The sequence below is a fragment of the Haliaeetus albicilla genome, chromosome 17 (assembly GCF_947461875.1).
Source record: "Haliaeetus albicilla chromosome 17, bHalAlb1.1, whole genome shotgun sequence".
NCBI classification, from domain to species: domain Eukaryota; kingdom Metazoa; phylum Chordata; class Aves; order Accipitriformes; family Accipitridae; genus Haliaeetus; species Haliaeetus albicilla.
This window is the reverse complement of record NC_091499.1, coordinates 4,077,963-4,095,864: the sequence shown is the minus strand read 5'-3', so window position 1 is coordinate 4,095,864 and position 17,902 is coordinate 4,077,963. Positions and strand designations below refer to the sequence as shown.

The 17,902-nt window shown below is 40.8% G+C and overlaps 1 protein-coding gene across 7 annotated transcripts in view; it reads right to left on the bottom strand.

Annotated features, from left to right (window-relative positions):
* Nucleotides 1–12,306: 12,306 nt before the first annotated feature.
* The window catches only part of ADGRB3 (adhesion G protein-coupled receptor B3), a 460,870-nt gene continuing 455,274 nt past the window's right edge, over nt 12,307–17,902 (bottom strand). For all 7 annotated transcript variants that reach the window (XM_069804588.1, XM_069804589.1, XM_069804585.1 and 4 more), the window contains 2 exons: nt 15,071–15,175; nt 12,307–13,115 (listed from right to left, as the gene is read on the bottom strand). In XM_069804588.1, the coding sequence (XP_069660689.1) occupies nt 12,927–13,115; nt 15,071–15,175 (294 nt within the window). In that variant the 3' untranslated portion in view covers nt 12,307–12,926. The remainder of the gene's footprint in view (nt 13,116–15,070; nt 15,176–17,902) is intronic.

Here is a 17,902-nt window from a genome sequence, read left to right as displayed (position 1 = left end):
GCAGGAGGTGTTATTTTTCCATCTTCTGGCTTTTAAAGACAGACTGAATGCACATAATAAAATAGTAGATGTGTATCTGTGACATAATGTATCTAGGAAACATTGCGATTATGAAAATGTTATGACTAGTTGTTAAAAACCCAATCTATTCTTCTTAATAAGTGTGAGGACTTGCTAAAGCCGTAACTACAGGTAATATAAATTCTTTTTTTTTATGTTGCCTGGAAGAGAAGCTTGTAGAAAAGTTCCAAACAAGACTGAAATTCTCAGTTTCTGGAAAGTTTCATAAAGTGTTTGGGACATCGATAATGATGCTTCTGTCTCTTGCCAATGACCTGTGCTTACCAGAGTCTTCCTGTAAAAGAGGAAAAGAAAACAAATGCATATATGTGTTTCCCTGACTTATGTGAGAAACCTATATGCATATGTAGAATGAAAGAAGAAATTTAGCCACTTTACATACACATCAGATATGTAAATCTATGTTTTACACTAGCATGGGCAAAAACCTAGCAAGACTTTTTTTGCTTTGCTTACACTGGTATGAACAAGAGATAGCTCTGATGAGGGCCGTGGATTTATTCCAGATTTATGGTGGTATAACAAAGAACAAGACCTGGCCTAAGCTGCTTATCTCTTCAAGTAAGTTGATTTACTTGCACTTAAAGTAATTTTATTTGTAATCTGTCTTTTTTATTTGGGAGTGAATCTGTATTGTTCGCATGTAAGAGAGAAGGATTTTCCCGTACCCAGGAACTTGAGACTGTCAGGTTATGCACATCTCCAGGAATACTCTGCTGAAGTACAATCCCCGAACCAGTGTATTTTGGAGAGTACAGTAGCAAATGTCACATCCCTGCTGACCAGAGCAGACGCTGCTGCTCCCCTGATTGAGTGGGTTCCAAATCTTGCATGCCTATACCTGCATCTTGCATGTGGGAATTAATCCTCAATCTGACTATATTAGAGCTGACAGCCTTCCAGGCCCCTCCAGCTGTCACCAAAATAAATTCTCCACCAGCCTTTCCACCTGTCCAGAATTCCTTAGGTGATAGGGGATACGTTTTTCTGGTTCGCGTCCATCTATGGTGACACAGATCGCAACGTGGCTGCAATAAAGCTGAAGCGTTCCCCGGCAAGAAGAACTCCCTGGCTTGTCTTTTTCTTATCCAGGTTAATTCAGTTTTCATGAGGTTTGACTCTGACGCTGTGGTTGTGTGGCGTGAAGCTAAAAAGCATGCCGGCTTCGCAAGTAGATGCCGCAGGTTGCAGGAGGAGTTGTCAGTCAAGGTTGGTGACTGGTGTTTCGTAAAACATGCACAACCTGGAGAGAACTGTGGGCTGATTTTACTAGCTTTGATGTGGAAGAGGGACTAACTAGCATACCACTGTCCCTCAGGTCACAGAGAGGGCAGATAGACGTCTGGGACACAGAAAGCAGCTGCTGAGATGAGGCATCCCTTTGAAATGGTAGTAAACTTTACAATAGTCCCTCCTTGAGCTAGGAAATCAATGAATTCTCATAATTTGGTTTCTGATCACCGTGAAGTTCCTTTGATGGCTTGAATGACTAAAGGTTTTTTGGAGAGGCTCTTGAGACAAAAGGGCAATTTTAGCAGCCTTACTTAAGTCCTCCTATCTCTTTCCAATCTATTTTAGACTCTCTGTTTTCTCTCACAGTCCTCTCAATCTTCTCAGTACTTTTCCTCAGGCAGCAGGCCAGCAAATAAGAGTCCACAACAAAGCCCTTAGCGATTTCATCATTCTTAATTCTTCAGAAAGGAGGATGAGATATTTAACTCCTTTTTTCTGCTAAATGGCTGAGGCAGTTCACTTTCTTTTCTCATCCTTCTTGCGTCTAGATAATCAGTACCACTGTCAAGAAGGTATGGCAGGAAGGTCAATGGCAGAGGTAGAACTATCAATTTTCTTCTACACATCACAGAGAAGCAACGGTGCCAGGCAAAGGGTAAAATGCACCCTTCATCTGTCTTAGGCCCGAGGTAAGGATGGAGGAGTAGAGACTTCACTTCTCTCATGCTTTAGAATAAGGACGAGCACTAACATGATCTTCCCGCTGGAGTGCAGCAATCGTATCCGGTCATCTCTCCTTCAGGCTCAGAAGAATGAGGGTGCACAATGGTAGGATATGCTGATGTTCGGATTTTTTTCCCTTCTCTGATCAAAGGGGATTACAGTGTGTTGCTGATTGCTTCACTTCTACATGGGTCTGCAGAAGAAGAAGGAGATGGAGTTAGGTCCGTCCCAACACTGAGGACAGGGATTTAGGGCTGGGAGTGGAAGAACTTCAGCACAGGCGGAGAAGGACATGTTCACAGCTTCCTCCTGAATTCATCTCTGGCTTAGGCTGTACTCCTGGTGGAGTTTGAGGATGGGAGGACAGCAGCGTACAGCTCCTCAGGAGCTCTGAGAAAGAATCAGTTCCTGGAAAAACGAACAAGCAACCTCCTGGCAATGGACCGTTCCGTTGCTGCTGGGCCATCCCTTCTGCACGACACTGCTTCTGCCTTGGACTTCCCTCACGTGCTCCAGCCTGACATCCTACTATGGCACGAAGAGAACACTCTGTGCTCTCTTCTGCTGTCAGACAAGGGAAAACAAGGCCGAGCCGCTGACACGTTTGTACGCCTAAGGCGTGCGTATGTTTGACCTGAGTGGTGGACACAGCATCACCTGAAGTTCACACTTGCTCCGTCCCAGAACAGGCTCTGGGGACCTCGAGCAAAAACTTTCCCTGCCCAGCTTTTGCATTTCCTACTCCAGTCTAACCGCTCGCCCTCGGCTGCTGTCAGGGGGCGCGGGGCGGGAGCCTTGCTGTGAATCCACTGAGACCCCTGAGTGGGGGGGACAGTAGGAGGTAGGCTTGCCTTCCCCCTCAGAAACAAGAAAAATGAATTAATGTGTCATCACCTCCATTTTAGGTAATCGGATAGTCAGTTATGGCTAATAACAATATGATATAACACAGTTATTGTGTTAAAATAATATTGCAAAATGTTCATCATCTATATTGGAAAGCAAATATACCACTATCCTGAAATATAATTCCTACAGGTTTTTATCATTAACTTTTAATAAGAGGTTAGCATTTTTTAAAAGAGATATTTTTGAAGAATGGAGAATACTTTAATTATTTGCTTTCACTGTAAAAAAGATACTTTTCTTAGTCAACAATTTAATGAATGCTAAAACCAGTCATCTAGCTACAGGTCACAAAACTTGTGTAGAAAGGCAACCTGGAAGTTTGTAGAAGTTGTAACTGTACCAATATTTACCCTATTAAAGACTAAAATCAATATCTAAGTCACAGCATAGGTCACAAGAAGTCAAAACACAGTCATTACAGAAAGAAAAATATGTTCTGTTGTCTTTGGTCTGTGTGATGATAAAGTCAAATGTGGACACAAGCTGACAAGCATTTCCTGATACAGCTGCTGGTATGGCAACAGCTACTTAATTACCTGAAATACATAGTTGCATTCAAACAGGTTTCCTCAAATAATTTCACTTGCTCAATATTTTTGCCTATTCCATGGAAGAGGTCTTCAAGCAGTGTGTGAGCTGCAGCCTGTTAAATTCTAAATATTAGCTCAGATCCATCCTTGCAGAACTGAAATGGTTTGAAGGTGTGACAGCTGCAGGAGCTGGTGGGTTTTGGTCTTGTTGGAAGGATTGTAACCACGCTAGGATGCTAATGGGATGGCAGTGGATGGATGGACAACCAGGTGGGTAAACAAATGGTTAGGGGTTGTGGGTTTAGGGGCAGATAATAAATGCCTTTGTCAAAGACGCCAGGTAGTATGTTCTGATCAGATTTGCAGAGGATACAAAACTGGGGCAACCAGTTGCACGTCCAAGCAGGACTGCCGTGCAGAGAGACAAGTCTGTAGCACTTGCGCTGGGGCCGGGGGGAGCGAGGGGACTGGGCTTGTTCAGCCTGGAGAAGAGGTGGCTTGGGGGCTGGACACCCCCAACAGCCATTCCGGGTCATTCCGGTCTGGATCTTCCTATGATCTTATGATTAGCCTATGGTCCTGTGACTGGGTAATCAGAGTCAGATTTGCTCCTTTATCCTCATGTTTCAGAAGGGATCAGAGAGACAGACATACAACAAGCTTCCCAGTAGCCATTTGTTTTCCTGACTTGTAAAACTTCTCTATTTTTATTTATTTTTGTGTGTGTATCTGATTAGTAACCTTTGGTTGATACCTTTTATTACAAATTATTCCAAATCAGTTGGAGAACATATCTTGAGAAAAAAATTCTTTAGGGACTAGCTTTAGGAAACTACACCTCTCCATGAAGTCTTCTGCTTATGTCTTTGCTTGCTGATACAATAGCTGTGGCACATGGCTGGTCAAGACTGGAAGTAAGTGCTGTGGACTTGAACTCTTGAACTTTCAAAACAGTGAAAACATAAAAAAAATGACCTGTGAGTCCAGGATTTTGGAGCCAAGTACCTACTAGCTAATACCCAACACAAAATATGCTATTGATTCGGTAGCTGCAGTGAGCTCTCTGGTGTCTTCACATCATTGGAGTTTTCAAAGCTCTTCAGCACTTTGCGATTTTAGGTGGATTGAAAATGGAACAAGAGGTTTTCATACCTGATTCTCTAACAGGGGTCACAACCTTCTATCCAGATGCAAAAAGTGGACCCTGTCTTTGGAACTCGTTTTTTGATAAACAAAGGACATTATCTTTCTAGCTTTTGGAGATCTGTTACACTGAATTCTTAAGATCTGAATTTCTGATGCATGCTACAAAGATTGTCATCCTTCAACAGGTTTCTTTATTAAAATAGGGGACATCTTTCTATGCAAACATTTATTGCTGGGAAGAGGATGATCTTGTCTTCCCCTACCAAAATTCATCAATTTATTGCCATGTCAGGTTTAGAAGAACATAGGGTCTTAAGTGGCAACAGTAAATTGAAAAAAAAAAAAAAATCTACTTTAAATCTTTTTGTACTTCAATACACATCTTTGTAATGAGCTTTTTTAGAAAATAAAATTTCCATATAAATTTGCAGGTCAAAGTTAATTAGTCTCTTTTCACTTCAAAGATATGTAAATTTTATAATACTGTTTAGTCAGTTGGCTAATTCCTCCCAAAAGATAGTCATTGGGTCATAACCAAACGATGGTGCTGAGGCAGATGATTCTGACCCTTTAGTTTTTGGAAATTATGTGTGATGGAATTATGTAGAGGTATTTTGGACTAAGAATTGTGTGGGTGTTTTTTGGCTTTGCAGGCCTAACAGAGAAAAACATGTATTCTTCTCTTTTAGATGCTATTAAATGTTTATAATTTTCTTAGTTATGAGACAATGAAAATATTCTCATTTCTATATAGTTTTCTGTATAGTACCTGAAAGCCACCATTTATAACACAGTTAGGGTTAGGCTGTAAAACAGAACTTTTTTCCCTCCTTTCTCATGTTATGATTGTTTGTTTGGTTTTTATGGTGTAACAGGTTATCTTTTCTGCTTCCGAGTAATCTCCCTTGGGAATTGATTGGGGGGTTTTGTGGCATCTCAAGCCCAAATTTGTTTGTTGAGGGAGTGGTTGAGAGACCATTCTAATGTTTCTGTGGTAAAAATGGTGTGTATATTTGTTCTCAGAAAGCATGCCCTGAGTCTACCCACTGAATACTACTGACTTGATCTGCTCTGAGGGTGGCAGTGTCTTTCCTTCTTTGCATAATTATCTACTGGTCAGAAGCCAGCGTGAGAAAGCTGGAAAGCTTCCCTGTCCTACTCATCTTAGAAAGGTTTGAGCCACCACTTTCTAAATTTCAGGAAAAGGCTGGAAGTTAAGGGATCCGACAGTACCCCAGTAAACACACTTGTCATCTTCCCAGTTCAAGTCTGGCCTTTGTGTCACCAGAAATATGAACACGAGAAGGCCAGAAGAACACAAAAAAGAAGTAGCTTGACTGTTGCCCAATAGTTAGGAGAATCTCTTTGAGTGACAAAGCAAGAATATAGTGCCAGGTCAGTATGGCAAGCATTCGGTTTCTACATTGGACATTTGTGGCTGAAATCTAACACCAGCTCAAAGCGTAACACTCTAATTTCCCTGGCTCCAGACTCCCGCATGCCTGGCTTACCCATATCTGATCTTCCAGAATGTGCTTTTTCACAGTCTACTGATACTTGGCAGATTAGATTGTCCTGGGTTGTGCGTCCTTTACCTCTCAGGAGGATGAGACCTGGGTAATCCGCATCCAGAATTTAGAGGCCTAACAATAAAATTACAGAGAAGATGAATCCTCTACTTGAACAGACATAAACGTTCAGAAGAGGAGCAGGCAAGGTGGATTCTGAGTAAGTAGTGGCAGTGTATGACAGTAAGAATACCTGTGACATTCATATCAAGTTGGCAAACATGACATTAGACCTATAACCCCATGCCTTTCTGGAGTGATAGGTGGAGGCTGGATATCTCAGAGCATCTCAGAAAATCTTCCCTTGGAGCTGGGTTCACCTGTCCAACCACAAGTGTCTGGTATCATTTGAGGTGCGGTGTGGGGTCCTGCCTGGACCAAAAGTGTCTCCCTTAAGTTGCCTTTCATATCTGCAATCCCCATGCAAATGTTTCAAAAGCTATAGGGCATCTCATATTAACTGCATCCTGCCTCCAGTAATGGGTAAGCTGAATTGGTCTTCAGGCTCTATTGACTGTATTGACCTCTTCTCCACTGATTATAATGGGACCTTAGACATTAGCTCACACGTTGATGACTAAATCTGGTGCTTAATTTAGAAGAATTTTATTGCCCTCAGGGGGCTTTTATATTCTCTATGCAATCAATGGGAAGATGTTAGTACTTGGAGAATTGGCTGGGTCTAGCTGCACTTCAGAGGTGCCTCCCTTTTCCTTTAGGTTGCAGAAAGAACTTAGACAGCTCTGATAGGCAGAGTTAGATTGCTCTGCAGAGTTCTGTGCTTGAAATATTGGCAAGACAGTGCTTTAGTTAGTTAGAATTCTAAATTAAATAGAATGGATTCTACCTATCTGTCTTTAGAAACCATAGCTAATTCTTGCTTGATTTAAGAACCTAATTACTAAAAACAGAGCTCTGAAAATCTTTTCCTAATACACAGTTCTTGAGAAGAGCAGGAAATAAAGTGGTTAGGTCCAAGGAGACACCAAATAATAAATTGAACATACATACTAATCAATTCCAGTTTCTTTTTTATACTATGAGGTCCTTCAGGCATCACCTTTTGCAATTTCCTGAGTCAACAGCCTAGGGACATAATGCAATAAATCATAGAATTTATGACGGGAAAAAACACTAGTTTGTTGCTTTTCTTGAAATTGGATTCTGAGAACCAGTTTTTTAAAAGTATTTCAACTCCTAAGGGTTTGATCCACAAAAGGACATAGATTTTTTGATGGTCAGCATTGCATCATGCAAGGCTTAGGTGCCCGTTTCCTAAAGTTGACTGCATATGTTGAACAAGGCACATTATCTGCTTATACTATGCATGAGAAGAAGTAGACATCTCCAGCTGGCCTTCCCAGTAGCTGCCTAACCAATCAACAAGAAAACACTGAGATTAGCTCTGTTTCTCAAATCCCACCTCTCTTGAGGTACAGGTGCTTAACTCTTAGTCACAGGGATGAAGAGTGATGAGCAGCAGCTCCCGACCCCTTCCCTGGCTCAGGCGTCCATTCTGAGTTTTAAAGAAGAGAGGCCAGTGAGTGGACGTCACTCTTTGAACACACAGCTGGAGGAAGGGGCTTACAAAAACGGAACAAAAGCTCAGAATTCAGCACAATTTCAGGACGTGGGAAACAACTAGTATTCCATCTGAAAGGAGTCACATAGTCCTTGCTCACTGTCTGACTCTAAAACTCAACCAATGGGCTGTAGATAACTTTCCTAAGTGCTACTTAGGAAAGAAAGCTGACATTCACAGCACCAGAGAGAAGGAGCAGCAGAAAATAAATAACTGAAGTCCACTTGTCAAGACGATTACTTAAGAGAAGCTGCCTGGTGCCCATTTCTTGCTCAACGAGATGGTAATATATTTTCCAGGAAAAGATTGTTAGATAAAAGAGTTAAAATTCAGGTATTTTTGAGGTTGGGTTTTTTTTTTTTCCTTTTTTTTTCCCCCCTACTGAATGAAAAGGCATTTTAGAAGCTTAATGGTTGAGTTTTTCCTTTTTCTGCAGGGATCAAACAGAATGCTCTAATGAGTTCAGGATTTACTGAGATTTATTTAATAACTTCAGCAGACCTGGAAAAGCTGTAATGAAGACAAAGATGGTAGGAATCAGGGAAGGGCTTCCGCATGAGGACTAACTAGGTGAGGGTTTGTAATCCTGAAAAAGGGTAACGGTGGGACCTATAGCAGAAGCCTGCACAGTCAAAAGAAGAAGTTGAATTGGTAAAAGTTGTTAACTGTTCCTTATAAGAAATAATGAGGCATAAACCAAAACTAGTTCAGAACAAACAAGAGGAGCAGTACTGTAATGTAGTTATTCTGAGTAACTCAATGCCACAGGATGGTCCAGTGCAGCCTATGTAAGAGACAATTTTGTCAAAACCAGATAAATGGCTCTTTCTTTACCTTACAATTGTAATTAATTGACAGAATATCTCAGTGAAAGTGCTAGGGTTAGTAGTCATGCCTATCTTATCAGCAATTGAATATTTCTTAGTGAGGCCTCTTTTGCTTTCCTTGCAAAGAAAAATGTTTCTAGAAAAGTAAGTAGCAAAGATTACAGCATTGCACTGGTTGAGACCCGGCTCAAAATGAATCACAGCTCCTCAAACACATATTCAACTGGGCGCCTCTCTGTTTACTTCCCTCAGCGCATGAGAATGGGCTTGATTGCACAAGAGAGCCCTATAATACTTTCTGAGAGAGGGAAATAACATTTGCTCATACAAACTGCTTCTTGTGGCTTACCCAGAGATACAGCACAACCTCTAGCTAATGCCTGAGGAACTGAAAGTCTACGATCAATACACACTGTCTCCATCTGCTGATTGCTAACAGAGATTTCCATATCTTTTTGCATAACCCAATGGAAAGCACACTGCTGATGCTGTGACAGATGGATGCCTGCTTCCAAGCGGGAAGCAGACCTTTTGTTAAATCTGGTCCCTAAGTACAGCATTGCCTAGCAACTATGGGAAACGGAGACAAGGCAAAGCATCAGAGAACGTTTCACCTGGTGCAGCTCGGGGCTTGGGGTTTTTTTGTTTGGTTGGGGTTTTGTTTGGTTTTAAAAGAAACTACCCCAGTTTAATCCTGTGTAAAACAATATTAGGTGATTTCTGTCTTACCACCATAGAAGCAAATGATGTTCTTACAGGAAGAGTGTCAGGACAACATCTCCCAGAGAAGAGCACTGTTTCACTGATTATGAAATTCAGACCCCGTAGTGAATGAAATGGGAAAGCCCTTATCTGTTTGTGGTTTTTGTTACAGCTTTGTCCTAAATCTTCATCATAAGGGGTCATTAGCATTACATATATGCCAATGTTTAGCCCATGGCACTCCAAAGGTGCACCAGCACAGCAGCATCACTATTCTTCCGCTCATCCCTTGTAGCAGCACTTAGTCTCTCTTTCCTTCTTCTTCTTCTTTCCAAGAGATATTGCAGAGCATGAGCTGAAGTTCAATATGACTAATTCAGAGTTTACCTCCCCGGAAGATTCTGGCTTAAATAACATCACATTGGCAAGAGTCCATGCAGCAAATAAATAACTTTGTTAGCGCTTTTATGCTAGCAACACCAAACCCCTTTACACAGCCTTGGATGTGAAATCATGGATATCTTGAGCTGCTGTCTGAGTGATCTATGGCTGCTCAGCTAGATTTCCTGTATGCACTGCTTCCCTGTACTGAAAAGTCCAGGCCATATTTTGTTTAGCATTGACTTGCCAGAAAAAAAAAATCTTTCTCTGAATATGTATGTAAGAGGAAGACAGAGATAGAGGAACTGCATGTGGTCTTATATGATTACTAATGTATATTTAAACGGTTGAGAAAATGAGGCCTTTCCTGAAAAAGTATTTGCTTTTTCTATATATGTCTAGGGAATATGTATTTTAAATTGGATCAAGGTAAACCCTGGGCTGAGCTCCACTGCCTCAATATACTCCAGTGCCAGCTGCAGCACCGCTGGTTAGCTGAGCCCTCAAATACCTGAACCTTTCTGTAACTGCAGCTGGAGGCCAGGTGAGGTAGAGCCCCTTGTCGTCTCTGTGTCTAGTATAATGTAGGGAGTTCTGACTCAATTTCTATTTGCATATACAATGCCAAACATCTCATCAGTGCTCTACCACCATTTCAGCCAGGCCATACAAGTTTGTACTCTTCTGCTGGGTTCAGTCTAACATTTCAGAGACATTTTGCACCAAGCTGCAAGTACGTGCAGCATCTTGCTTACGGAAGACAAACTCTGCTTTAGTATGAAGCAGTCAAATCAGTAGGCTAATACACTGGGTTTCAGCATATTCTTAATATTTCCAAATATGAAATATGTAGGAAAATAAAAATGTCTAGCACTTTCTGGCCAGGGCAGCACAAGCTCTAAATAAAGAGGCACTGAACATTGCTGCTCATACACTGAAAGCACATCTGTGACTGCTGTGTGGTACATAAATGCCCAGGCTAAAGCTAAACCTGAATCAACTGGGTTATTAACAACAGCACAACTGGGTCAGCAGTGTATTGAGTGTAGACTGATTTATCATGCTTCCTGGGTAAGTTTGCAGCCTACCCTAAGCTTTCTACGGTTGTAACTAGACCGCTGTTGAACAGGAGGAGTTAGGTGATATAAAGCTATGCAAATCATCTCTGCCCTGTAGTTATTGAAATACCAAGATGCTCTAGATTTGTATTCCGTTTAGATCAATCAAGGAGGATGCTAAAGCTTACATCTGGATTCAGGGGCCTAAACTTCTTGATTTGGTCTCAGAAATTTTGTAAAACCGGCTCTGCTTGAGAGATGCCTACCATACTGGTTGAAATCCTTAAAAAATGTGCAGTTTCTGCTACATCTTTATCTAAAGGGAAAATAAACCCATTTTAGATTAGAACGTGATATAAAACAAGAGATAGAGGTTTTTGGTGCACTATCTGATCTCAGAAGTGTGAAGTTAGTAGGCTGCATAGCCAGCCTTGCCAGCTGCCTCTTGATAAAGGGCCAGTTCTGATTGACTGATGTATTGCAATATTGAGTACTACATCATCTAACTTCCAGGCACCTAAACCAGTCAATGGACTTGATACCAGGTTGGTAGCTCGTTATTTTGTGTTTGTGCTGAAGCATTTGATTAGAGAAGTCTCCACTCTGCATGGGATGCTCACTCACAGTAGGCGAAGTCAGGCTCCTTTTCATGACTCAAGTACCTTATTATGGCCTGGGGAAAGGATTTACAAACTGAAACACTTTCCTGAAGGTTGGTCCTAAGTTCTTTTCTCTCAGTGGATGAACGACCATCTCCTTCTACCAACGCTCTGGGTTAAGTTCTCACTGCCAAGCCTCTATTCTACTCTTTTTTCTTCCTAAGCAGATTGGCAGTCATGTTTTCTTCTCCAAGAGCTCTTCAACTAGCAGGCTGCAGCACATTCAATTCTGTACAGCAAGAACTAAAATAGTTTTGGAAATTTTCTTCCTAGAAATATGGCATTTGAAGATTTGAGATATTCTCCTCTTCACCCCTCCCCACTCCCCAGCTATGCTGTAGATGAGGAGAGATTTTGAAGATCTGCTTTTGTTTCTAAGCGTGGAAAGGGGCGATTTAGTCTTTCTATTCCTAATTCTTTAGCTGTATTTTCAACATAAATCGTGCTCTGCTCTTGATTTATAATATGAAACACACTCAATTTTTTTTTGTCTAAAATACTTCAGAATTTTTTATCTTTAAAGTCTTTCCTGTTATACAGCAACAAGACCATGCACAAGGTGTAATTATTCGAAATCAACATTTTCTTTGGGTGCTGTGTATTGAAACTTAATGTATTTTCCGTTATTTGTCTTTCTTCAACAAGACAAAAATTCTTATAGAACAGAACAATTGTAATAGTATTCTGACAAGTCCAATTTATATGGTACATTGTCACAAAAGAATACCTAAGAAAAAGCAGAATGGCTATACGAACCTACTAATATGCTGTAGAAACTCTTTGCAGGAGCTAGAACAACATACTATTAAAACTCCAAATACATATTCAATATGTGTGTTTTTAAAGAAAACTTTATAGATATGCAAATTTAAGATAAACAAATACAGAATAAAATGCACTAAGAAACTGATATGTAGACAAAGGTTTATTTACACCATACAACATTTTAAATATTTTATACACAGCTGCAGCAGAGAAAGCTACTCTGAGCTTTCCAGAGAAAACTGCAATAATAAAGATGTGAAATATATTATTCATATAAAAGTGAGATTATTACTTTATTGCATTTAAAGCAATGAAGAATGTAGCTCAACAGACATTCATTTAATGACAAAAACTTTGCTTTTATATTATAAAGTAAAAAGTGTAGTAATGGCCAAACAGACTGTTATAAACTTTAAAAACTGCATAAATATATACATTGTGCTTCATGGTGAAGTTTTTTGAAAACTAAACCAAATGAAGCTGTTACAACATGAATCGTTGCTTGAGGTTTATCTATAAAGATTACCTTACAAATCCATTCCACGGGTACTTACAACACACGATGGTAAGAATTGTACACCTGGTTCTCCACTAGCCGCACTAGTGGGAATATACTGTACGAAAAAACCACTGACATTTGGCACAGGAAGAGCCTGACATAAAGTAGTCACAATGTTCAGACAGGAGCGTCAGGATTCCCAAAGTCTTTATTGTCAGTGCAAGGAATTAGTTTTTGTTTTTGTTTTGTTCAGTTTGTTTTTGTTAAACTTCTGTTTGAAAGTCACCTTCTTGCACATCTAAAGGCAAGTTCAGACACTTCTCCCATTCTGCTGGTCTGAGTTCTAAAGCATCTTTTGCCTCTGTGTCTAATACGTTTATCGTTGTATAGTGTTGGTAGTCGCCCGTGGTTTTGAAACTGTCCCACGGAGCCTTGCTCGGTGCCGAGTTCTCCTGAAGACCAAAGAAAGACGAATTAAAACCAAGGATGAAAGAACGCGTTTTCGAGTTACAAGGCTGATCGCTAACATGCTCTCAAGAGACGCAGAAGCCAGAGAGGGGAAATGGCTTTGCAGGGAGCCAGGCTGGCGGGCGTTCAGCACCGCTGCGACGCTTTCTCTGCGAACGATCGACACGTTGGCAGGCTCCTCACCTGAGCTGCCAGCTAAGCCCTTTCTTTTCACGAGAACCTGTGTACGTGAGGAATGGCCGAGTGATCCAGGACCAACAGCCAGCTTTTTAGTAGCGGTCGTGTGGAAAAGTGGGAGAAGAGAAGGGAAGGTAATTGAGAAGAGCTGGCTGCCTGAAATATGGAGCAGTTTGCAACCGAGATTGCCAGCTGGATTTTAAATTGGGGCAGGTGCGTGACAGAACCGCGGAAACCTAGTCCTTGAAAATGCTGTGAGAGCCACCTTGCTTTACAGGCTGATGAGCTAATGTCTATTAGGATTAACGGGCTGAAAGCTGGTTATTTTCTACCAAATGAATTTTTTTTGAATGCTAAGTTTTATAGGGTAAAAGACATTATGGACTAAGACCAATTCAATTAGTAATTTCTGCTGTAACATGTTGGGTGGGACTTAGTTGCCAAAACCTAACGTTTTTTGCAGCACTTTAGATGCCTTTGGAGTTTCTGCCTGATCTCCAACTGCCTTTTGTGAGAGGTGCAGGTCTCCTTTGAGTCCTGTGTCATCACTGTCTGTACCGTGCTGTAGACTAAGACACCTGAGGCTGTCTAAAATAGCCTGAGATGTCTATATTTAGGTACCTGGATCACTCTGTGACTGTCCTACAGAAAGACCATTCCTCTAGGCAGCTTTTATTAGCAGACCTTTCAAAAACATAGAGCCGATATGAAACAGAGTAAAAACAACTCTTCCACTGAGATTCCCTTTGAGATTTGGAATTAATTCAAGCTTTACATGGACAGCAAATCTCAAATAGGGAGGCGAATGCAAACTTTACATGTCAGCAAATCTCAGAGGGGAGTGAGCGAGAACTGGGTGCAAAATAACACATATCACAGCTAAAGGTTCATCAAAGAATCAGGGCCAAATTTCTGCTGGATTAAGATGATGTAAATGATGTAAATCCATTGGCCTCACATCTGCTTAATACCTCTTCTTCATGTCTGAGAGCAGCTCTTCTGAAAAAGTTATAGAATACAATGATTCTAGCTCAGTTCCATTTAATATACAATTTTCACATTATAAAATTATATAAAAAATTATTACTAATCATAATATTACTGCTAACAAATATGTCACACTAAATTAGCTGTTTTAATTAGGCAGAATCAACTATTTCCTTGCTCTCATTATCAGATGTAGTCAGGGTGTTATGCATGTGTGTATGAGTGTGTGTGTATAAATTTGAATTATGATGATAGCAGAGTCAACTCAGGATGATTTAATTTTTGCTTTTCCCATGGTAAATATTTATAAACCTATTATGAAAAAGACACGGCATTACAGAGACCCTGTGTGCTTTCCAGACCGTCTCGCGTCTAGGTGAATCTGGCTGGACTTGTTTGTAGTAACTAATTTAATATCTGCTTGCCTAGCTAGAGGAAAAGCCCTATTGGCCAAATTACATTAGTGAGCTGCTTTCTCTATATAAGTCCTTTAGACTTGGGACACACATACAGATCTGAAATCTGCTCCCTGCAGTCCAATTACTTGTCATCTATAATGATGTCAGTGAGTCAGTTATGGTCTAGTTGTAAAACCTAATGTGTCTTGTCATAGGTTAGATTAGTGAAAATATCTTTTGTTCTAATTTCAGAGGCTATCTAAAGGTAGTGCAGAGCAAGGTCTTCTCAGGAAATAACACTGAATTCAAAGGACTCTTGTTTCATTGTTATTGTTAAGGATCCATCATATTTTAAATATCTAAGAAGGAAAACTTACCATACTGCCTGATTTTGGTACATCCCGAAATCTGTCCAGCGTCTGAAATTTCTGATTTAACTCTTGAAACAATTCCATGTGCCTCTTTCTTGTATGCATGACCTTCTGCAAAATGGAACATAATTGCTTATATTTATAATTGAATTTGTTTTTGGTTTTTTTTAAGAGAAGCATTATTTTCCCCAACATAATAAAGTAAATTGAATTTGGCAGGGCCATCTTTTCCCTGTAGACTTGACCAATGGAAGTGAATTGCACCGAGCCTTGCCTCTGCTCTGTTTAATGTTCTTCCTGTGTAGAAGAGACTGTTTTTACCCCACATTTATTGAGTTGCGGAAATCAAGGGACACTGTTTTTGTGCTAGCCTAGAAGTATTTTGAAAGTGATGGCAGTTTCTCAGAAGGATATTTCTTTTGCACGCTAGGAATATTTTCTAGAATTTGTTTTTTTGCAGAAAACAGAAAATTAACATGGATGCTAATATTTTAATTTCTGTAGGAATGCAACAGCAGTTTGTAATGGTCCTTATAGGAATAACTTTTATGAGAACACTGAACTCAGAAATCCTGGCCCCAAATGGAAAAGCCTCAAATGTTATGCCTTTTTAATTAGACATCTTCTTGTCATTCAGATCATCATAAAATGCAGCTGAAATGGCGTTCTTATTAAGAAAAGTAGGCACAGTTTCTCAATTTTACTTGCTTTCTTTTGTCACGGACTGGGCAATGGGAAACCGCCCTCCCTCTAGCCCACGCGCAGGGCACTCTTCCACAGAACCTGATTATCTGCAGCTCCACGGAGAGTGAAGCCTGTTTTCAAGCCTAGACTGTCAAGCTTACGGACAGAGCTGTTTCCAGACAAGTTCATGCTCGGCTGTGGATTCAGACCGACCTCTGGAGCAAAGCCGAGGACTGCTTACTGGTCAACTGCTCTCACGGTTCTGGGGTCTGGGTGAACGGGGGACGGGAGGGACTGAGGATGCTTCACCCCAGTCCAACAGCAGATGGGCTCAGCTTGGCTTTTCTTAAGCTTTTGTAACTGCTTGAACCTGAGTTACGGCCAGGGCAGCAGGCAGTAACGTGGACAGAAGAGATGCAGGACACCAGCCTCTATGCGTGTCCGCTAATTGTCAAGCCTGATTTTCCCTGGCGTTGTACGTGACAAACCCTGCAAACTTACCTACGTGGTGCCCGAGTGTGACCCTTCCCAGCAAGTAACGCTTCTGCCAAGTCTGGGTTAGTACCTTTTAAAATACAGTGGCAGTAGCTGACCCTCAAATAATGCTTTACCAGTACCAATTTTAACTTTTATCTTTCATTTGCATTCTGTGTTTATAATTTTCATGAAAGGTGGCTGCTCTCTTGGCCGTGCATTTCTACCACTACGCTGTAATAACCGTATTATCCTTAATATAGCTACGCTGTAGCTTGAGAACTTGTTTCACTTCTGAGAATGGGAAATTGGCAACATTATTCACTAAAGAGACATGAGATACAGCGAGCAATTAAAGACCTATTAACTTAACACGAGTTGTGGGGTGAATAAAGGAAACAATTTTGCAGGATTTGGTGAGGAACTCCTCGCAAAACATAATTTAACTAGAGATAGCTGATCTAAGTTTATGGGGGAGTTTCACATAAGTGACTTCCTAGGGATTCTTTTAAGCTGTTGCTGTTATCGTAGACAGGGATATGTAGCAAATTTCATATACATAGAATTTAAAAAAGAAAGGTTCTGCCGCAAAGATTATTATTGGCTGAAATAAGGAGACATGCTGAAGGGAATAAAACAGATTTGGTGGGTTAAAATACTGACTCTAAAAGCAAGAAATAGCATATGATTGTGAAACAAATATCTCCAGTTGGAAACTTTTTAATAGAAGGCTAGGAATACAGAGAATGCTACTTTCTGATATTTTTCTGAATCGTGTACCCAGAAACTCGTTAAATAGCAAATATGAATAATGCAAATGTCTTACATAGTTCATTACATTATTCCTGAGGAGAAGCAGGTGGGAGGAGAAATTAAACACTTACAGTGGGAAGTCTGCCAGAAAAAAGGCTTTACATTTTATTCTTAATAGCAGAATGACTGGTATGCACAGGTACCTATGGCTCTTTTGGTTGCTTAGTGTTTTCCTGGCTTCCTTTCCATAATTCCTACCCACTGAGACCTGCTCCTCCCTACTGCTTATAAAGAACAATCTGAACCGAAGGTGCCGTAACTTAATTTTCTTTAACTCTTCCTTTCTAGACTTCTTTTAAATTCCTTGTTAGAAAGCACCATCTTCTCTCCTTTCTAGAAAATGTGCTCGGTTGGGTAACTCTTTCTCTTTTATGAGAAAATAACCCACAAAGTATTTGCAGGGGTTTAATCTGTTTTCTCTGTTAAATGCGCGATGTGGAAAACACAGCTTTATCAATCTTGGAAATACGTAAGTTTTATCAATGCAGAACTGGAGGTCTTGACCGATATATACTAGGGTGACTGTAGTAGCATCAGGACCTGAACCAGATGGAAAAGGAGCTCCTCATGCTGCCCTGGGGATTTGCCCACTAATGCCGCGTCCCCTCCAGAAGCACCCGAGTTAGCCACCGTCTTCTTGTGGTCTTTCCTTCAGGTTCCATAACTCCTGTGCCCCAAACCCCAAAGGGGGTCAGGCTGAACCGACAGCCCTTCCACATTTCTACCCCCACTCACAAGTAACGTCAAGTGTGTGTTTTGAAAAGACTAAGCCTTACTCTAATGAGCACCTACTCTCAGAAGAGGATTCAGAGTGTGGATGGCTATCATCGAGATGGGAGGGACTTCAAACATAATTCTGTACCCACC